We start from the raw sequence: 20,788 nt of genomic DNA on the forward strand, positions 1-20,788 counted from the left end.
ACAGCACACACCACAATAGCACCTTGAATATAATACGTAAATCAATCATATAATCTATCCCTTGTATCTATAACAAAACATGCCAAACCAGCCCGAAATAGTAACATCATATATACAAACCATGAGCACATATACACAGTAGTGTAGCATCTACAACCGATGCTGCACAGCCCCCATCTCCTCCTCGACCTTCGCCTTCGCACTCCCCACAGCAACAGACTGCACCTTCACCTCCCCAGGAACAAAATCCAATCCCGGCTCTGCTCCCTTAAACTCCAACCTCCTGCACAACTCCTTCCACGACTCCAACCCACGTCTCGCATGCTCCGTCACAACCCCCGTCCCCTTCTCCGCCAACGTCCGACTAAACAACTCCAACGACACCCACCCTTCAAACCCAGTATCAAAGAATGCTCTGGCAGTCTCCTCAATCGGCAAATATCCACCGCGATCCTCCTCAAACGCAAACAACCTCGCATTGCGACTCCAGTTCATCCGCACCGGCTGCCCCTCCACATGGAACGGATGCGTCTCATCCAACGGCCTATCCAGCCTCTCTCCATCAACTACCTGCACGTAAAACACCTTCTTGACATCCACCGTCTCGCGCAACTTCTTCAGCGACGCAGCTAGATCTGCTTCCGCGTTGACTGTCTTGCCGTCCTTCCGGCCGGGGTGCGCATATACCCGCCCCGCAAGGTTAAATGTATCAAGACAGATACCGAAGTTAGGACGGTCCACAGCCTCAACGATCTCGTACGCCTCGTCCCACAGGTTAACCCGCGTGCCCCAGGCCAGTGCCTCGTATACGAAGCGGAACGGCGGGGACTGTGCCAAACCAATATCTGCGAGGCGCTGGAGGTCGCCAACGATCACGTCCCGGTCACCCGTGGTTTGCTGGGCGGGCGCAAAGTTCGAGGGCACCTGGATCATGTCGGTGTCGAGGGTGCGGGCGAGTTGGAACCATGTGGGCAGCTTCACGGTCAACAGGTACTCAGTTTGCTTGCGGTCGACGAGACCCTCGAAGAAGGAGAAGGGCTGCAGGCAGATGATGGTGAGGTTGAGGGTCGTGCAGAGAGCGTGCACGGCGTGGGCGGCAGCAATGTGGTTGCCGTTGAAGTGGGTGTTTGCGTAGTGGTCAAGGTCGTCAAAGAAGAGCTCGATCCCGCTGTAGCCGTGGCGGGCGGCTTCGTGGAGCTTCCAGGGGAGGGAGTGGATGCCTGGGCGGCCCAGGGACATGGAGGCTATGCCGAGACGGTTGGGCATTTTGTTGTCTTTTTTATCTTTCTTTGGTATCTTTTGAAAGGGTTGTGTTGTGTGTTATGGGAGGGGTGATAATGATGCTCTTATAGAGAACGACCCAGTCCTTGCAAGATAAGGAATGCCAAAAAAAAAGTACAACTAGTTCATCAATCAATCAATGTGATTAAGCCGCGTCAACTAGTGGATTGCACAAACCTTATCGGGTGATCCTATCTAGATGCTGTGCAACCGCAAAAGAAAGCAGAAGAAGCAAAAAGGAAATCCAATTCGAAAACAATAATTTGTGATCTGTCGAAAAACAAAAAGCGTACTTTTCTTCTCCCTCAAACAGGACCAGGAACAGGCAACATACTTTAACCCATCTAACTTAGGGTTGATTGGTGTTCCCCAATGCAAGAGAGGGGGGAAGAAAGGAAAATTGGGGAAATTGTCCGCCCGCCCGCCCGCGGCAAAGCGCTTTACCCGCGTTGCGTTTATCCGGGGGTAATGTATCCCCGGCAAAGACTGTGTGGTCTGTGGGACGGGTGTGGGCCGATGTTGTTCGAGTGTGTGTGCCTTACCCCGTTTCTTTTAACCCGCGGATGACCCCGGAGCGGCAAAAGAGGAGAGGAATGGTTTTATTTAACCTTTATCCATCCCTACTTACTTCTTCACACTTGTGCCTTTTATATGATTTTGAGTTGGATGAGTCTTGGGTGTGGCTGATGCCGAGAGAGTTTGTTCTTGTTTAACTTTGAATGAATATCAATTGGTATTGGCATATTGGTATACAAGGTTCAGAGTATAGGTAAGTAAATCCATGTCGACCTAACGGTCGCTATCATCTAACTAGCAATCCAGGAATACTGCAGTCGTTCATTCCTTCCGGCTGGTATCCTCCACCTGCTCAACACCCCCCTTGGTGTAGCCCGACTCCTCGAGATCACGACGGAACCGCTCTTCGTCTTCGTGGATCTGCGCCAACACCTTTGCGTGGGCACGCCACACGGGCTGAGTCTGGAAGAGCGGGTCCATGTTCTCCAGCGGGATACCCTTGGTCTCCGGGATGAGGAAGAATACGAAGGGGATCGACAAGAGCATCAGACTGGCGAAGAAGAAGTACACGCCGTAGTCCATCTTGGCGAACATCTGCGGCGTGAAGCGCGAGATGAGGAAATTCCATAGCCAGTTGGACCCGGCAGCGCACGCCTGGGCCAAGGACCGGATGTTGGGATCGAACATCTCCGAGTTGATGACCCAGGGTGTGCCGTTCCAGGATGGCGTGTAGAACGCCGTCCACAGGTAGAAGAAGAAGATGGCTGCGACACCGCCCCCGTTGAGGTGGTCGCTCTTGTTGTGGGTCGGGTCCACGACTTTGATGTATGCACCCACAATCCACATGCAGATGGATCCGCCGGCGGCACCGATCAGCAGCAGCAGCCGGCGGCCGACGTGGTCGATGAGGTACAGCAGCCAGATGATTGTCACCACAGTCTTGACCACGCCGAAGATTCCCGTGGTCAGAAGGCTGGAGCTGTTGCCTTTCAGCCCGATGCTCTTGAACACGGTCGGGCTGTAGTAGTTGATGGCGTTGATGCCGGACCCGTTTTGCCAGAAGAAGAGCATACTACCGAGGAACAGCCGGTACAGGATACGCTTGTTCGTCCAGGCTTCCTTGAGAGGCCTCCAGAAGCCAAGCCCGATCGTGGAGCGCTGCTGCTCCAAGGTCTGGTCGATGGCCCCGATCTCCTCAATCATGTAGATATGGTCGGCAGGGATCTGGCGGATCCAGCAGAGGTTCTTGATGGCCTCCTCGCGGCGGCCACGCAGGAACAGCCAGCGAGGAGACTCTTTGACGAAGAAAAGGCCGATAATCAGCAGGCCCGCTGGAATCAGCTGGATGGCAAAGGGGATCAGCCACTGCTTGTGGCTGGGAGCCATTGTTTGCTCCACTCCGTACTTCTTGAGTCAGCGATGATCGTAGATTGTAAACATGTTGTAGGGGACACTTACGTTGATCCAGAAACCCACGAGACCGCCGATCTGCCATCCTAGCTCGTAAACACCGACCAGCCGGCCTCGAATGGCAGGCGGGGCCAGTTCTGAGATGTAGATGGGCGTGAAGTTGGAGCCAGCACCAACGCCCAAGCCAGCCAGCACACGACCGCCGTAGATCAACCCCAGACCGCGGTCGCCGTCGGCACCCAGCATCAGGCCCGCCCCCAGAGTGAAGATCAGAGCTGACAGCATGAGACCCCACCTACGGCCCCAGAAGTGGCCGATGGGATAGGCAAAGAAGGCGCCGAAGAAGGCGCCTGCCTGGTAGCAGGAGACGATGTTGGCACTGACAAGGTTTTGTTTCGCAGTGGTCATGGAGTCCCAGTGGAACTCATTCTTGAAGGAGTCGAGTGAGATGGTAGTGCCGATGAAAGCACTATCGTAGCCGATCATACATGAGGTGAAGGAGGCAACCGCCGCCAGGAGGTAGATACGCCAGTTGTAGACCTCCTTAGGCGTAGGCCGGTCCTCGACCATTGACAGAATAGACATGATGTCTGTCTGTCTGGACGAGATGATGATGGATGGGTAGCAGTGAAGTTACAATGATGACCGAGGTAGATTGTGTATGCAACAGTCTGATAGAGAATTAGAGGATGGGAGTCACCAGGGCAGGGTTATATAGCCCTTCCCCGGACAATCGAAATCTGGGGTGCGGAGAAAGACTGGGGGAAGAGGCAAAGGATTACCCCAGATATCAGACTACGCCCAAGCGATTGTTGGGTAAAACAAAGGGCGGCAAAACAATCTCTTCTTTGCAAACCAGAATTCAACCAGAAGGATTCTAGAGAGCAGGGAAGATAGAATGGGATGGGATAGGATTGGACATGGATAGACTTCACGAGAGAGTGGACGAGCCACGGTCAGGCCTCGTGTTGCGCACTGGCCTACACTGCAAATTTTCCGCCACGGGGGAGGATACACAAGCTTGGGAGCCAGATAGGGGAAGGGAGACGAGAGCCATGGCCGGGTTGTGGGGGGCGAAGGTGAGGGTGTAGGTAGCGAGCCAATTGTTGTCTACTAAGTGAGTCTATACTGTTGTTAACTGGCTCCCTCCGCAATCGGAGGAACTGTCACGGGATGAGAAGCGAAGATCGCAGAGATGAGCCAATGACAATGCCTTATTCCCCACGGGGATGCACTGGCCAGACACCGATGTTTAGTGGGAGAGAGGAAAGTTCTCAACGCATGTGCGCTCACGTGGACTCAACCAGAGAGCGAATAAGAAGGACGGTATTGCCACACAAACCCTAGCTCTAGTAGTACTAGGTACTAGTGTGACATGTAATGATACCAATACTAACCACTGCAATGCAGCTAGATATCATATCCACTAGACCAACAACAAGAACTACACCGAAGGACTAATCAGTCATTCATGACTCGTTAACCATCACTGTGTGTAATCTCGCCTACAGCTCTTATACTTATACCTCCACCTCCCACATTTCATCAAATATACTCCAATACCCCGCTCGGCACCTCGGCACCAGTCCCCAGCACCTAACCCGGGAAAGCGCTCAGCCCCGGCCAAGTCCTTAGCCTACCCAAGACCTGCGAACAATAGCCTGCTAACCCTACCTACCTACCTAGTCCAGGGGACTGGATCGCATTACTCAGTAAGAGGCAGTCTAGGTAAAAGTCATCCCCGATAATCTCCATAGATATAACATATGAAGTAGAATACTTAAACCTACACATTCATTACCCATACTACCACCACATCCTCTATTCATACTTCCTTCCTCCATCTACCAACCCTCACTACCACCACCCGTCACTACAAACCTCTCCCATACATACATACATACTACTACATCTCCAAAAATGGAACTGCAAACTCCCACCCCCAAATCCATCCTCCTCATCAACGGCCCCAACCTCAACCTCCTGGGCACCCGCGAACCCCACATCTACGGCAGCACCACCCTCTCCCAAATCGAGTCCTCATGCGCCGACCTAGCCACCTCTCTCTCCTGCACATTCGCCTCATTCCAGTCTAACCACGAGGGCGCCATCATCGACCGCATTCACGCCGCGCGGGGCTCCGTCGACGCGATCATCATCAACCCCGGCGCATACACACACACCTCCGTCGCGATCCGGGATGCGTTGCTGGGTGTATCCATTCCGTTCATCGAGCTGCACGTGAGTAATGTGCATGCGCGGGAGGAGTGGAGACATAAGAGCTTTTTCAGTGATAAGGCCAGTGGGATTATTGTGGGTTTGGGCGTGCAAGGGTATAGGGTTGCGGTTGAGTATGTGGCGAGGAATTGGGCGCCGTTGAAGAAGGAGGGGGGAAAGTTGTGATTGTATAGAGATTCTACCTTTTCATCTTCTACTTTTTTATGAGAATTGAGGGTGTGGTGGAGGAAAAGCTTGTTATGTATGGTATGATATGGGTATACTATCGGTGCAATATGCATATATGTACAGTTCAGGTCGTCGTCACTCATCGTGGCTTTGCTAAGAAGCCAGCATTCTCTTTTCTTCTTCCATTCCTTTGGATGGGTCACTTCGTCAGGTGAAGTGATACTGGGCCGTATATCATATCTACAATGACCATATTCTCTCTTTCAGTGCTGTTTGAAGAGAGAGGTAGAGCGGAATATGGATCGGCGGTTGCAGCCTGTCTGCCGTCGGAAGTTAATATCAAGGATTTAATGGATAGCACTCAGTACATACCTTACTGCAGTCAACCGAAACTAGGCCGGTGGGTTAGAGGTGAAAAGCAGCAGTCGATTGTCTAACTGCTCATCTCTTTCCCTCTGCTTGCGACCCCCGTCGGACCCCGCCCACCTCGCATGGTACCTGCTGCTGCGTCTGCGCCAGAAGGAACGGCTCCACTTGGCTCGAGTACGAGTACAGCTCCGGCACCCCCGCCTCGGGCACAAACCCGAGGTTCTGCATAAACTCAGGCTGATTGTCCGTCCTGCAGCTGTTAGTAAAGATTGATTTGCAAATTGTGATAAACTCACTTTTCAGTCCCATCCAGCGACGCCAGTTCATCAAACAACGCGTCCAAGTCCGGTGCAATCCGCGGTCGTCGCGGCGGCCCGTATCCGTCAATGTCGACAAATGATCCCAAATTGAGACTGGTATCACCGTATGGAGGTGGGTACTGTGGTGCAGTGGTGTGGAAAGGCGAGGTCAGGTCCGGCATCAGTGGTGTGCCTGTACCGTTGATTGGTTTCGTAGAGGAGATGGAGGAGCGAGGATGGTGAGACAAATGGTTAGGAGGAACAGATTCTTTGAGTTGAGAGGAAGGGTGGGCGGTCTCGCCGCTTTGGTTGATATTCAGTGACGGGGCAGGAGTGGGGATAGATAGTGCCACATTGTCATCGACCGTGGGTGTTCGCATCCACCCGTTCGAAAAGAAGGCATCTGGTGTGGCTATGTTGGTCCGGTTGTCCTCCAGCATGCTCACTCGTCGTGCCGGCTCGCCCGCGCCCAGCGGAGCCTGAGCGAAAGCGTGAAGCTGACCCGTATCCCGGTTGGATAGGCTTCTCGGTCGGGCGGGTGCAGGTGTTATCGATGCGGGCAGGTCCGGAGTCTTCTCCGGTAAGGTCGTGTCAGGCCTGTCCTTGATATGCCAGACGGTCGCCAAATGTGCAGCAAAAGATTGAAGTTTACTTTTGAGGCCGGGGTCCAGTTCAAAGGGCAGCGGTGCCGCTCGTTCTCCGGCCGGTGACAGACCACTTGTGAGAACCAGACCAAACGTAGGACAAGTGGCAGAAAGACTGTAGTTCTCCATGTATGTCTGAAGTAACTGGAGCAACCGTTTCGAGCTCTCCGTGGCACGCTTCTTCAGCGGCATCTCGGACATGTTGCGGTCGCTCCGCTGCAACGCAAATTGCAGGCTCAGGTTCGTAGCGACGCTCTCGTACATCATCTCCAGCCCAAATATGTGTGGGGAAGCCACCTTGATCGGTGTCGTCTGCAGATCAACGCGATAGCTCTTTGGGAGTGCCGACACCCAGAGTTGGAGTTGTCGCTCCAGCGCCTCCAAGTGTGCGATGGGGCCGGTTGTCGTCTGTTTCAAACAGCACAAGTCGTTCAGAATACACATCAGCGAAGTGAGTCGGTTAAATGTGCTCAAGGCGTGAAGAGGTCCGCGGTGGAATGAAGCGCGCGACGGCTCGACTGGGCGCAGTCCCGTCTGGTCCTCCCACGGGTGCCACTCCTCCAACCCGTCTTCGTTAATCGGACCAATCTTGATGAGCTCTGCCTTGCGCAGCGATGGCACCTGTCCCGTCTGCATCGCAACCAATGTCTCCAAGATGAAACATCCCAGGAAAACGTGCTTAGACCGTGGTGCACTTTTACCTTCCTCCGCGCTCTTCGACTGCCCCGTGGATTGATTCAACCCAAGGCTCTGAGCAATGCGAACAGCCTGTCCGACTAGTAGCCATGCTGCTGACCAGTCCTGCTGGCCTAGCTTTACCAGTGACAGAATCAGCAATGCCTGCACGTGACCGAGCTCGTGGTTCCCATTTTCCTCGGGTATGAGGCGTCTAGCCGTGGCGTACAGCTGCGCTGGATCAGGACGATCACCAGCAAAATCGTTCAGTTGTCGCGTGGTGGAAATCGAGGCCTCCTGGATGGAGGCCAGCGTTAGGACCGCCCACAGCGCGGCGTAATCGCCAGAACCTGGAGAGGTGGCGGAGATTTGAGCGTCGTCTTCATTATGACGGAACGCTGTTCGTAAAATATCGTGTTTTTCAAGGATAGGAAACCAGCATTGTGTGTAGGAGAAGTAGATGTCTAACAAGGGCCAGGCGTTCGAGGGGAGTTGGGGGATAGGAATGGGAAGCGAGGCCTGGTCGGGCGGGCGCTGCGCCAACCTACCCAGCGACAGGCTCGATACATCCTCCCCTAAATCGTTGGTTGTAGCCGTTTGAGTCGCAGAGTCCCGCGTAATCCGTACTCCGGAGGCCTTAGCTGTCGATACCGCGGACGGGGTCTTGATAGGAGACACCACCGCCAAGGACCCTTCTCGCCCTTCTCCCAACACGTCTGGAAGATTCCATTCCAGCGCTTCCGCTGACAAGACGCTGCTTCCTTCAGCATCTTGCGGGGAATCACTCTCGCCCGGTAAACGACCTGCTTGGTCCTCTTCAGGTTGTTCCAAAAACGTCAACAGTCGCTCGATCTCTCTCAGGACGATGCTGTTTTTCCACGACGACAACAAGGTATCGGATCCCTCTGCCTCCTTGCCCATCGTCGCCAGATGGCTGGGAATATTGGCCGCCTTCAACAAGGCGCGCACCACCTCCTCACTGCCTTGAATCTTATTGAAGACCAGTCCCCATAGTAACTCGAGGGTGCGAATATAGCCGGTCGGAAGGCCTCGTTTTTTAGGATTGGCCTTGTAGGTGCAGGGCCGCGAGAGCGAGGCGCAAGTCGAGCACACGGGCTGCACGCCATCGCATTTGTCTTTTTTGGAGCGACAGCTGTCGCAAGCCCGGGAGACACGTTGGCGTTTGGGGTTAGAGGCGAAGTCATCTGCAGCAGGACTCTGCTTGCTATTTTCCTCGACGTCAGTCAATCGCCGCTTTGACTTGCTACCAGGCCCGGAGGCTTGGCGCGTGTCGTTGTTCATGATCGTCTATCCAACGGTCCACTAGATGGTAATTCCGGACGCATGTTCATCTTCCATAGAGGGTGGCCGAAGAGATGAATCCTTTGCCGGCGGCAGGTAGTACCTCATAAATTGGCCCTTGAAGGCCGCCCCACCGCAGGAACAATTAGGCGAGGGCCAGTGAGCGGGCGACTGCGAAACACAAACAGGGAAGGGGGAGGAAACTAAAGTAGTGTCGGTCAGATAGAACAGGGATGATGAAAAGGCAGCTAATAGAGAAGGGGAAGGTAGTAAGGTCAAAGTAAGACAAAAGGACGGACCGATGGGGGGGAAGAATGGAATATGGGAAAAGAATAGAGGAGAGCGAGAGGGAGAGATCTAAGAGCGGAGAAAGGAAAAGTTGGCCGGACATGACGGCTGGAGGAAAGTTGGGGAAAAGGCCGGCCCTAACTTCTTACCCGCGGGTGGGAGAGCGTCAGCGCCCGCCCCCATAGGCCACTTTTGCTGCATCGCGATTGGGGAAACTACGGTGTAAAGCTAAGTGCTACTGGTGGTGGAAAGTGTGAAAGGCAAAAAGAGGTCAAAGAGGCCCATCAGAACCCACGGATTGGAAACGCTAAGTGTCCCCGGTGGACAAGATGGAGTAAAGCGCCGGGGATGGGGGGGGATCCATTTGGTAATACGAAATCAAATGTAATCAAATTATGAATCCTTCTTATGTGTGTGTGGATTGTGGATTGTGGATTGTGGATAGTTGGAATCATAATGTGGGAGATTTTGGTCCAGGTTCGGGAATTAGGAAGTTGTCCGAAGAGCCTGGGGGTGAGAGGGAGCCAAGTGTTAGTAGAACTTGGGGAAGAGAAGGTGTGGAGAGCCATTCAGATTCCAGCATTTTCAGACCCTTTACCTTTCCCCCGTCTACCACTACTATTACTGGTTAACCCAGTCTTGTGTCGCATGGCTTATTCCAGCCGCACCCAAAGTGCGTGTGCATTTCAGTATGTAACTAAGAGTATTAGATCAATTGCTGCCTGGGGATTGAGCTGCTCTCCCCGCGGGGTATCGATGCAGGACAAGGAACAAGGCACATCCCAGTTAACTAAACTCAGTTGAACTAACTCAAGTCTACTGCAAAGTACTACTACTAAACTTTCCTTAACAACTTGGTTGTTCGGCCGCCGGAGTCATTCCGGGTCATCCGGACGTGGCGGTAACATGAGGTACGAAAAGCATACGAAAAATACGGCCCAGCGACGGCAGAGCCTTTGTCCGCAATCACTTTTGGAATTTGGAGAGCCAAAAGTGTATCCACTCGCTCGGCAGTCGTTTCTTCCCCGCGGTTCGATCGCACTTCCGTCTTCCTCCTCACTACTCACTCTTGACTATTCTACTAACAGTAGTTATTCTCCATCTCCACCTTCTCGTCAAACACGCCCAGTCCCTTCCTGGCACTGCAGCCACTCCAGGTTCGTCCCTCCTTGTCCCTTCCCTTCCCACCCCCCCTACACTACACTACCTCCTTAGCTCATGTCTCCCCACACTCTTGGGTTTTGAGCATTTCCCGCCCTCTTCTTATTACGTCGCTCACACAAGTAGTTGGATTGCTCCTCCGCAGGCTCATCGTGACCTTTACAAACCAATGCTTACCTTTGAATGCGCCCGGTCGGTCCTGCAGGAACTAATTCTCGGCTCTCGCGTCCTACGCCATGCGTGGGTCTAATAATCGCCCTCTTCTCAGTATTGTGATTTCTCGTGTATAGCCTGAACAAAAATTCCTGTGCACGACATGTCCATCCTCGTGAATCCACCCAAACGCAAGCTAGACGAGCTGGAAGGTCCGGTCGAGCAACAGAACAGCAGGCGCTTGTCGCATCTCCCTTTCACCTCCAATACACCCCATGCAGTAGACCCTACCCCCGGCAACGATGCTCCTCCACGTCCCCGTGTCAATTCCGCTCCTCAGACGGAACACTCAGAGGCGTCGCCATGGTTGAACGCTTCCTTGCGCGAGCTGAATTCAAATCGTCAGTCGCCAGTCTCCTTTGACGGGCCTTTCCAGGCTCAGAGGAAATTCGCTCCCAATGCGTCCATTGTGTTGACCGGAATCCGCGGCACGGGAAAGTCCAGTCTAGCGGTCATTCTGGCGGCCACCTCGGGTAGGCGGCTGATCGATGCAGACCGGTATTTTCAGCAGGTGACCGGCCGTACACGCGCTTCTTACAAGAAGGAGTTTGATCTGGTCGAGTATCGTCAGCAGGAAGCCAGGGTGATGGAGTCCATGCTCTCTGAAAATCAAGAGGGCTGCGTCATCGCATGCGGGCCTGGGTCCATGGAGCGCAGCGGGCAGACGTTGTTGAGAGAGTACGCGAAGACCCATCCAGTCATCTACGTCCTCCGAGACCCCGAGAGCATCCAGTCTTATCTGAAAGCGTGGAACACAGACAAAGTTCGTCGTTTTCTGGAACTCTCGGGGCCCATCTATCGCGCATGTTCCAACCTCGAGTTCTTCAATGTCTCTGAGAAAGGCATCGCGGACCACCCACTTCCAAAAGACGGCCACCAGGACTCGCCATTGGAATCTGAGCTTGATCAGCGAGTACAAGCAATCACTCCTTTCCTGACCCTCAAACAACTACAGCGTGATTTTCTTTGTTTCATTGCGTTCGCAACGGGCGACACCACGGACCTCAGCCGTCATAACTCATCGTTCCCTCTATCGATGCAACCAGTCGAATCACGCACCTACACCTATGCCGTGACCGTCCCTATCTCATCCATGTTAGAACGTGATCTGGACATCGAGGAGCTAGAGTCGACCTCCGATGCGTTCGAGCTGAAGCTGGACGTCGCCGAACCACCTTCCTCCCATCTCGGTCTGGACTCGAGTTTTGCCGATACTATTAGTCGGGCGGTAGCCAATGTCCGACGGAACACGGTCGTTCCATTAATATACAACGTGGAGAGTAATGTATGTCGTTATGGCTTGAGCGCAGAACACAAGGATCCCTCGCGGCGGTCGGATGCAGAGTACCTCAAATTAGTTCAGCACGGTCTACGATTAGCCCCGGAGTTTGTGACAGTAGACATGTCCTACGACGACAAGGTACTTTCACAGGTCATAGCCTGTAAAGGGTCGAGCAAAGTGATCGGGCACTTTGCTGCCGTGCAGCCACCGGCGCGGGGCTGGGATGACGCACAGTATATGGATCTCTACGAGCGAGCCAAAAGGTTAGGGTGCGACATGGTCCGGCTGACACAGCCGGCGGTGACGATTGACGACAATTTTGCCGTGCAACGTTTTCGCGACTACATCAAGTCCCTTCCTGCCCCGCAACTCCCTGTCATTGCGTACAATACAGGCCCATTGGGCCGGTTGTCATGCTGCTTCAACCCGACATTGACCCCTGTCACTCACCCATCAATGGTCGCCGAGACACAATCGAAAGGCTTGCCGTGTATCACCCTCCGTGAGGCACAGGAGGCGCTGTACGCCTCATTCACTTTGGACCCCTTAAACTTCTTTGTTTTCGGTGCCAACATCACCTACAGTCTGTCTCCTGCCATGCATAACGCCGCCTATAAGCGATGCGGAATGCCGCATCACTACAAACTTCACCAGTCGTCGTCTCTGCGAGGCCTTAATGAGTTGGTGGAGAACCCGCATTTTGGTGGCACCAGTGTCAGCCTGCCGTTCAAAACAGAAGCCATTCCGCTGCTGCATTCCATGTCTCCACATGCTCGAGCCATTGGCGCCGTGAACACGCTAATCCCTATTCGGAGGCTGGGAGACAAGGCCCTCGACGCCGATAACTCCTCGCTGTACATGGAGAAGAGTCGTGCAGGACCGATCAAGGCCTTGCATGGAGACAATACCGACTGGATCGGAATTGGAAATTGTTTCCGGAGAGGCTTGTCACCCGCAAATGCCATCCGCCCGTCATCTACTGGGCTAGTTATTGGCGCGGGTGGCATGGCCCGCGCAGCCATTTACTCCATGATACACCTGGGAGTGCAGAATATCTTCGTCTACAACCGGACCATAGCGAATGCCGAAAAGCTCGCCTACCACTATAATCGCCAGAACCTCCCTTCGCCAGGCCAGGCCGGGTCAGCGGCACGGCCTCAGGTGCACGTGCTGCGAACTCTACAGGACAGCTGGCCTGCCAACTACAAGCAGCCGACCGTCATCTGCTCATGTATCCCAACTCACAGCATCGGGGGGCAGCCGGCCCCAAATTTTGAGATGCCAGTGCAGTGGCTCGAAAGCCCAACGGGAGGCGTGGTCGTGGAGGTCAGTTCAAATACCACTGTGTTTATGCCCTTCTTTATGAACGTTACTAACCAATATGTAGCTGGCGTATAAAACGCTCAATACCCCACTGATGAAACAAATCCGAGCACTTTCGCACCGTGGCTGGGTCGCTCTGGACGGACTAGATGTCCTCCCGGAGCAAGGTTTCGCCCAGTTCGAGCTATTTACAGGTCGCCGGGCGCCGCGACGGCTCATGCGGACCGTAGTCTTGAAGGAATACGAGGGTGAAGAAGGCCAATACGACGAGCAGGCGATCCAAAGCCGGATTGAGAGTCTAGATGGACAACCCACCTGAAGTGCTCATTTCAAGAATATGCCATTAAAAGCCCCAGCTATCTAATATCGCGTAAGAAACGCCACCATTGGCTGCCCGCCTCCGGCATGACCGTACCTGGATGGTCCGTCAGTCAGCATGCAGCCACTTCCGCGGGACTTTTTTCCTTTTGGCGCACGGTGGGAGGCATGTGGACGAGCAATGCTTACTGAACACGAGCATGCACGTACAGGCTAGGCATGGACGCCAGTCGCCGCGGACAATGCAGCAAACGGCAGCATTTATATCTAGCACTGTCTGTCTGCACCCATGATATGATATATTTGTGATGACTACTACGTACGTATACTATCAAGAGGATCACGACTATCGTTCCATATACAATCAATGACAAACACGATCAAATATGAATGCCAAGATCCCTTTCCTTAGTAAGAGAATAGTAAGCAAGAGACATAGAAATTACTTATTACAGTAATAGAATCCTATGCAATGTAAGACGATGTGTAGTAAGAATGGTTAAGTAACTAAGTCGTTAAGTGATGCTGTATTCTATTTCCAACTAGATCCCTCGTACTGGGTTGGTCCATCTAGTAGTTTGCTATCTGCTACATGATCTGCACATTCTGCTACTATCCCTAGTCGGCTTACTGTGATCTTCGTCCTCAATTCCATGCAATTCCCTGTCACATAGCGTAGTAGAATGCATTACTATTATTATTGAACGCTTGATACAAAAGCAATTTACTGCTTTGGTCTGGCAGGATACCGAAAGTGGAGAGAAGGGAAGCTTCCATCTTCTGTCTGTAAGTGATTAATCCGTGAGATGAATATGGTATTGTCAAGGTTGTGGGCAACTCAGCAAGATGCTCATATATTGCACACTCAATGCAGAATGTTTGAAGAGAAAGTTTTTAGGGAGAGAGGCATGCTTCTTAGCGCGAGGTATGATAGGTAATTCATTAAGTTATTGTAGGCTGCTTAGTAGCTAAACGCTTCAAAACTAACACCTTGGGGCTGTGCGCAGAGTCTCACATCGGCAAGGACGTACCATGCCAATACTTGAGTATTAAATCCAACCCTAACCCAATACAGCACCAGCCCAACAATACATTAAAGTCCCAAGCAGCAGAAAATATTCATCCATCCAGTCTTACTTCAGCTCCACAAAGTTTCCACACGCCAGGCGCGAGTTATCCGCCGCATGCACAACCAGTGAGAGGTTTCCAAAGAAAGCAGGCTCTCCCTCCACATTGGAAAGGAACCAGTCCGTGTACGTGGTGGTAAATTCCTCGTTGTCGGGCGCCCAGATCGGTCCATGCTTGCCGCTGAGGTCGCCGACTTGGCAGGTCTGAGGCGCGCTGATGTCGCAGGGGGTGGCATCGCCACGGCCGTAAGGGTCCAGGTGGGCGCCAGTGCTGTAGCAGTTGCCGTCCTTAGGGACTGGCTTTTGATGGATGTGGTAGACTGATCATTTCATAAATAGGTCAGTATAAATGTGTAGGTTTGCTATTAACTCAAGGTTTGAGTTTGGGTTCCCGTATCTAAACACACAAGCCCCATATGATGGATCGATATGAAGGAGCGGGAAGAAATGGAAGTAGACGTACCCAACTGCTGTTCATTATCGGGGATTCCCCAGAAGTGCGCCGAAACAAGGACACCCACGCCGCTGGGCTTAGGCAAGATGGTCACAGACCCGCGGACAGTGGTGTTATCCTTGGGCTGTAGCTGCGCGTAGTAGGTCACATCATCGTTGTCAGTGACAACGGGTGCATTGGTGTTCGCCGCAGCCGTGGCAGAGAGGCACAAGGTAGTTGCGAGGAGGGCGGATTTGAATAGCATCTTTGTTTTCGCGAACAAATTTGGCTTTCTAAGAATGCGTGAGCGAATTAGTGGGTGAGAGGGTTTGAGCAGGTTTGCGAAGGATTTGCAGGTAGGATATAAGTATATAACTCAATACAGGAGGAGAACTGTGGTACCTGAATGAAGAAAGAACGACGATCGCGGTCAACAATGGACGAATTCGGCGAGTTAGCAGTCAGTGTCTTTGTTTTCCTGTAACCCCTCTTCCCCCTTGATTCCGGGGCCGCTTTATAAGGGACCATGCGTGGCGGTGTAAGGGGACACATTGGTGAGACAATGATCCATTCACACACCGAGTGTATTGTGAATCGGTGGTTGCATCCCTTGCCATGATCCGGATTTGTTGGTTCCGGATTGGGAGGCAAAGCTGGATGCCTGGGGATTATTGGAATGTCCGTGGGGGCCGTCAGAGAAACGGTTTCGGGCAGGTTACACCGGCATTGTCCTGCTATGCTATGGATTCCTTGGAGATTGAGAGTTGAACTGAGTTGCTGTCAAGGTTGTCAATGGCAAGGTTATTCTTAATGTTAGTTTTCAGGCAGTCACGGGGTGTCGATTTGGATCCCCTCTCTGGGCTTTTATTGGGCTTGCTGACTCTACATATTCCCCTGGCACGTTTAGTAGTGTGCCTTCTTGACCTTTCATATAACTCAGTTGCTTGTTGTCTTCCTGCTCAGCATCCACCATCCCTGACTTTTTAGCCATTGAGTACATGTGAGCAGTCTAAGACTACGAAGCCTGGGGCGAGTACGTAGTCTGAGTGAAGCAAGCTCTGACGAGCAACTCTGGATGGCTTGAGAGTAAGAGCAACAATGCCTTGGATTTCCAAGCAGGAATGTATTTCAGCTAGTTCTGTGGCATGATTGCTACCCCTAGACATGCCACAGTTCATGGCTTGACTGATTTTCTCTCATTTGGCAAATGTTTATTCACAGCGTTCTAGACTGTGTCTTGTGGATGGCCTCTGACAAACTGAAATGACTGGCGGAAAATCTACTTGTCATATTAGAAACTAAACCAAACCAGCATAATCGAGACCGTATACTACTTACCATTATTGGTGGATATTGTAGCGAAGACACAAAGGTGTCAGTCACAAAAATCAACCTAGAAGCTATTTGCCATATATATATTTCACCCGCATAGCCATCAACAGGATGTCCACTTTATGTTGCTGAGTTTGGGGTGCTTTTCCACTCTCAACAAGCAAAGACATGGAGTAGATAGTATCTTTCATCAGAAGGAGATGAGAGGCATCAACACTATGCGGGGTAAGTGTGCCGAGAGATCCTGGGCTTATCAGGATAACTTCCCAATTCGGGCAATTTAGGCGCTGGATCATCGCCAGGCCCAGACTGGAACTTCCCCCTCCATCCCATCATCGGTTGTATTTGTTGATGAATGATCGACGGCCACGATGGACTCCTATCAGTGACAACTGACAGCTGCTGCTGCTCAACACTCCACTCGAGACTGCCACGAATAACGTCCATAGACGAGAAACGAGTGGGACTCGCCTCGAGGTCCCCATATGATCCATCATCCCCGGACTTCTTTGCGGTCCACTGCGTCCCATCGGAGCATGTCCATCTGCTAATTCTCCGAGCGGGTTCCGCTCCCCCTCGTCAGCTGTGGTCAACAATGGAACTATGGGTCCAATGTGGAGAGCTCGGGGTATTTATACAACGAGGGGCTTGTAGACTTCAACTTGGCCCTCCCGCCCCAGCCGCTCCATCTCTCGACAACATCTACGAAGATACAGTGACATTGGACTACTCCCCGTCATGTCTCTTGCTCAAAGCAACTACGTGATCCAGCTCCCTAAAACACCATCCTCTATCGGTCCGCTAGATCCTCGAGCTATTGCCCAGCGATGGATCACCGATCTGGAGGTTCTTCTCGCCACGGGGAACTATTCCCAGCTAGGAAGCGTCTTCCATGAGGACTCCTGGTGGAGGGACATGCTCGCGTTGGTCTGGGACTTTCGTACCATCCAGGGATGCGCGAAGATTCAAGACTTCCTGGCTGCCAATCAGCCTCGCGCGGGTCTGTCTGCTTTGCGTCTTCAGCATGAGGGCAAATTCCAGCCTAGGATGGAAAGCCCCGCGGAGGGGCTGAACTGGATAAACTCCATCATCTTCTTCGAGACTAGTGTGGGGCGTGGCTCCGGGGTCATTCATCTGACGCAGAACGACGCAGGAGAGTGGAAGGCATATGCGATGTATACAAATCTGCAAGAATTGAAGGAATTCGAGGAGCCATTGGGCATCAGAAGAGCATACGGTACTATTGAGACAATGCCTGGTGGACTCAATCAGGGTAACTGGCTCGAGCGACGCCAGAGGATAATTGAATTCAAGGAAGAAGAGCCTACGACCCTCATTGTTGGAGCTGGTACGCAGACCTCGCCATTAGTGCAATAGAAATAAGCTAATTAGTAAACTTTTAGGCCAGGCAGGTCTCAACATGGGCGCTCGGCTCAATTCTCTCGGGATATCGCATCTCATCGTCGACCGGAATGAACGTATCGGAGATAATTGGCGGAAGCGCTATAGGGTGAGCTACGCTTGCTATACACATATTCTGACTCGCCATCTGACCTGTACTCATAGACCCTCGTGACCCATGACCCTGCAGAATTCACCCATATGGCATACCTTCCCTTCCCGAAGAACTGGCCGCAATTTACCCCCAAAGACAAACTAGCCGACTGGTTTGAGGCTTATGCTATGATCATGGAACTGAATGTTTGGGTTCACACCTCCATCAAATCTGCCGACTACGACGATGCCCAGAAGCAGTGGACTGTGGTGGTCGTCCGCGGCGATGGGAGCGAACGTACACTGCGCCCACGCCACCTGATCTGGTGCACGGGGCACTCAGGAGAACCCTTGGTTCCCAGCTTCGAAAACCAGTCGCAGTTCAAGGGCACAGTATACCACGGCAGCCAGCACACAGATGCATCCCACTACAACGTAGCAGGCAAAAAGGTCGTCGTGGTCGGCACGGGAAACAGCGGCCATGATATCGCGCAGAACTATTGCGAGAATGGTGCGCAGGTAACTATGCTGCAACGGCGTGGGACCTATGTCATTACTGTTGAGAAGGGTATCTTCATGATGCATGAGGGTCAACACGAAGATCACGGGTACGTCTTATCCCTGTCTTGAACCCGCACGCCTCTAACTCTTGCAGACCCCCTACCGAAGAAGCCGACCTGCTGCATGAATGTCTTCCATTCCCTGTTCAATTTGCTCTGGGCGAACATTTCACCCGGCGCGTGGCGCACGCCGAGCAAGATCTCCTCAGTGGCCTTGAAAAGGCTGGTTTCGCACTGGACTTTGGCGTCAACGGTGCTGGTCTTGGACGTGCATATATGACTCGCGGCGGTGGATACTACATCGATGTTGGCTGCAGCCCGCTCATCGCCTCGGGAAAGATCAAGGTTAAGCGTAGTCCAGAGGGAATCTCTCATTTTACGGAATCCGGGCTTGTTTTGAAGGACGGGTCAGCCTTGTCCGCCGATGTCGTGGTCCTCGCGACTGGTTACGACAATATGCGCACGACGGTACGGAAAGTACTAGGTGACCGTGTTGCGGACCGATGTCGAGATGTCTGGGATTTAGACGAGGAGGGAGAAATCAACGCAGTACGTACTTCTTCCCGCTTGCCCCAACTTTATCATCACTAACAAGCACTTGCTATAGATGTGGCGCCCCAGCGGACACCCCGGCTTCTGGTATATGGGCGGAAACCTTGCCTTGTGTCGGATCTATTCCAAGTTCCTGGCTCTGCAGATCAAGGCTATTGAAGCTGGCTTGGTGAGTGATGAGCAGATACAGGCGCAGGCTAAACTGTGAGCTGGTAAGTGGACGAGCGATTGTCTCGGATATGGGAATCTAATAGCGGCGGATAGAGCGAAGGCGGATCTGGAATTAGCGTTCTTGTTAGAATTAGGTATTCAGTAGAGCATAGTGAACCATGATACTTTCTGCTACGTTAACGGAGTATGAGAAGCATTCGAACCTCGGTAGCCATAATATGTCTACGTAACGAACCTGTCTGTGTTGTAAAGTATACCTCCACCTGTTAAAAGATCAGAATTACGTCGAAATCAAACAAGCATACTATAACTAGTAATACCTGAGAAGTAATGACAGACAAATCACTGACTAACTCTGTCTGTACGGAGTAGACCTCCCAATTATGATGTTCACAACGGCCCGCACAACCACCAATTATGCACCTGACTCAGCAAATGCAAATTAGGGCAGCGCTAAACCCAAAGCCGCTAGACCCATCCACACACAAAGCGGAGTCGTAACGGATTTTCTCACGGCCCTCCAAGCGCGGCGCCCGGCCTGATTTTCTTCCCTCTTTTGATCTTTTGACCCGATATTCAGCGCAGAGCCACACCATAAGGATTTCAAGTTCTTTTGGAAGACTGTCAGCACCATGTCTAAGATCACAGTCGGTATGTTACATCTTCATCCCAACAACGGCAACACTTGAGGTGTATGTGTATGTGTATGGTGCAGGATGCTAATGGTTTTTTGTGTGAACAGCCGGAGTGCGCCAGAACATCGAGCAGCTGCTCAACTACTCTCAGAATGAGAAGAAGAGGAACTTCCTCGAGACCGTCGAGCTTCAGATCGGTCTGAAGAACTACGACCCCCAGCGTGACAAGCGTTTCTCTGGTACCATCAAGCTGCCTACCGTTCCCCGTCCCAACATGACCATCTGGTATGATACCACCACCACCACCACCACCGGAGAAATACCTTCGGAATGAAGGGGAGAGAGAGAAAGGATAGAATACTGATGTAAGGATAGTGTTCTTGGTGACCAGCACGATCTCGACCGTGCCAAGCACCACGGCATTGACGCCATGTCCGCCGACGACCTGAAGAAGCTGAACAAGAACAAGAAGCTCATCAAGAAGCTTGCTCGCAAGTACGATGCTTTCCTTGCTTCCGACACCCTCATCAAGCAGATCCCCCGTCTCTTGGGTCCTGGTCTCTCCAAGGGTGAGTTTTCCCCCTCATACCTCCCTTATAGGGGTATCGTGCTAATGAATGAATAGCCGGTAAATTCCCTACCCCCGTCTCTCACGCCGAGGACATGGCCAACAAGGTCAACGAGGTCAAGTCTACCATCAAGTTCCAGCTTAAGAAGGTTCTCTGCCTCGGTGTTGCCGTCGGCAACGTTGGTATGACTGAGGACGAGCTCGTCGCCAACACCATGCTCGCCATCAACTACCTTGTCTCCCTGCTTAAGAAGGGTTGGCAGAACGTTGGTAGCCTTGTCCTCAAGGCTACCATGTCTCCCCCTAAGCGTCTGTACTAAGCGGGTCGCTTTTTCTCTTTTCTCTTTATGAATAAATAAAAAGGAAAAAGTTTATGTGTCACGCTGGGGGTACGACACCCTTTTTTTAGGGACTGGGATTCTGGGGTTG

At 52.4% G+C, this 20,788-nt stretch overlaps 8 protein-coding genes across 8 annotated transcripts; 3 read left to right on the top strand and 5 right to left on the bottom strand.

Annotated features, from left to right (window-relative positions):
* Nucleotides 1-28: 28 nt before the first annotated feature.
* BO85DRAFT_446253 (sugar phosphate isomerase/epimerase family protein) lies at nucleotides 29-1,329 on the bottom strand. Its single transcript, XM_025659465.1, has one exon. It carries the CDS (start codon nucleotides 1,264-1,266, stop codon nucleotides 151-153), a length of 1,116 nt encoding a protein of 371 aa, XP_025519012.1. The 5' UTR covers nucleotides 1,267-1,329; the 3' UTR covers nucleotides 29-150.
* A 660-nt stretch (nucleotides 1,330-1,989) lies between these two features.
* On the bottom strand, nucleotides 1,990-4,286 carry BO85DRAFT_414456 (sugar porter family MFS transporter). Its single transcript, XM_025657648.1, has 2 exons — nucleotides 3,256-4,286; nucleotides 1,990-3,201 (listed from the first exon to the last, which is right to left on the bottom strand). The coding sequence occupies exons 1-2, from the start codon at nucleotides 3,790-3,792 to the stop codon at nucleotides 2,119-2,121; spliced, it is 1,620 nt and encodes a 539-aa protein (XP_025519013.1). The 5' UTR covers nucleotides 3,793-4,286; the 3' UTR covers nucleotides 1,990-2,118.
* Nucleotides 4,287-5,002: 716 nt separating this feature from the next.
* Nucleotides 5,003-5,973, top strand: BO85DRAFT_187618 (type II 3-dehydroquinate dehydratase). Its single transcript, XM_025654397.1, has one exon. The coding sequence runs from the start codon at nucleotides 5,128-5,130 to the stop codon at nucleotides 5,608-5,610; it is 483 nt and encodes a 160-aa protein (XP_025519014.1). The 5' UTR covers nucleotides 5,003-5,127; the 3' UTR covers nucleotides 5,611-5,973.
* A 1-nt stretch (nucleotide 5,974) lies between these two features.
* BO85DRAFT_187617 (putative C6 transcription factor QutA) lies at nucleotides 5,975-9,059 on the bottom strand. Its single transcript, XM_025654396.1, has 2 exons — nucleotides 6,279-9,059; nucleotides 5,975-6,232 (listed from the first exon to the last, which is right to left on the bottom strand). Exons 1-2 carry the CDS (start codon nucleotides 8,900-8,902, stop codon nucleotides 6,055-6,057), a joined length of 2,802 nt encoding a protein of 933 aa, XP_025519015.1. The 5' UTR covers nucleotides 8,903-9,059; the 3' UTR covers nucleotides 5,975-6,054.
* On the bottom strand, nucleotides 8,927-9,383 carry BO85DRAFT_187646 (uncharacterized protein). Its single transcript, XM_025654398.1, has one exon. It carries the CDS (start codon nucleotides 9,291-9,293, stop codon nucleotides 9,048-9,050), a length of 246 nt encoding a protein of 81 aa, XP_025519016.1. The 5' UTR covers nucleotides 9,294-9,383; the 3' UTR covers nucleotides 8,927-9,047.
* Nucleotides 9,384-10,255: 872 nt separating this feature from the next.
* Nucleotides 10,256-13,876, top strand: BO85DRAFT_475249 (putative quinate pathway repressor protein QutR). Its single transcript, XM_025662707.1, has 3 exons — nucleotides 10,256-10,347; nucleotides 10,478-13,172; nucleotides 13,234-13,876. The coding sequence occupies exons 2-3, from the start codon at nucleotides 10,668-10,670 to the stop codon at nucleotides 13,486-13,488; spliced, it is 2,760 nt and encodes a 919-aa protein (XP_025519017.1). The 5' UTR covers nucleotides 10,256-10,347; nucleotides 10,478-10,667; the 3' UTR covers nucleotides 13,489-13,876.
* Nucleotides 13,877-14,029: 153 nt separating this feature from the next.
* BO85DRAFT_475250 (putative cytosolic Cu/Zn superoxide dismutase) lies at nucleotides 14,030-15,789 on the bottom strand (the record flags this gene model as incomplete). The annotated part of the gene is made up of 6 exons (XM_025662708.1): nucleotides 15,450-15,789; nucleotides 15,078-15,340; nucleotides 14,625-14,934; nucleotides 14,519-14,548; nucleotides 14,119-14,150; nucleotides 14,030-14,043 (listed from the first exon to the last, which is right to left on the bottom strand). Exons 2-6 carry the CDS (start codon nucleotides 15,310-15,312, stop codon nucleotides 14,030-14,032), a joined length of 621 nt encoding a protein of 206 aa, XP_025519018.1. The 5' UTR covers nucleotides 15,313-15,340; nucleotides 15,450-15,789.
* Nucleotides 15,790-17,117: 1,328 nt separating this feature from the next.
* BO85DRAFT_456719 (flavin-binding monooxygenase) lies at nucleotides 17,118-20,679 on the top strand (the record flags this gene model as incomplete). Its single annotated transcript, XM_025661465.1, has 9 exons — nucleotides 17,118-17,727; nucleotides 17,783-17,889; nucleotides 17,946-18,481; nucleotides 18,529-18,982; nucleotides 19,041-19,189; nucleotides 19,737-19,807; nucleotides 19,899-20,076; nucleotides 20,167-20,360; nucleotides 20,417-20,679. The coding sequence occupies 9 exons, from the start codon at nucleotides 17,118-17,120 to the stop codon at nucleotides 20,677-20,679; spliced, it is 2,562 nt and encodes an 853-aa protein (XP_025519019.1).
* Between the last annotated feature and the right edge of the window lie 109 nt (nucleotides 20,680-20,788).

Source organism: Aspergillus piperis (assembly GCF_003184755.1).
Source record: "Aspergillus piperis CBS 112811 unplaced genomic scaffold BO85scaffold_3, whole genome shotgun sequence".
NCBI classification, from domain to species: domain Eukaryota; kingdom Fungi; phylum Ascomycota; class Eurotiomycetes; order Eurotiales; family Aspergillaceae; genus Aspergillus; species Aspergillus piperis.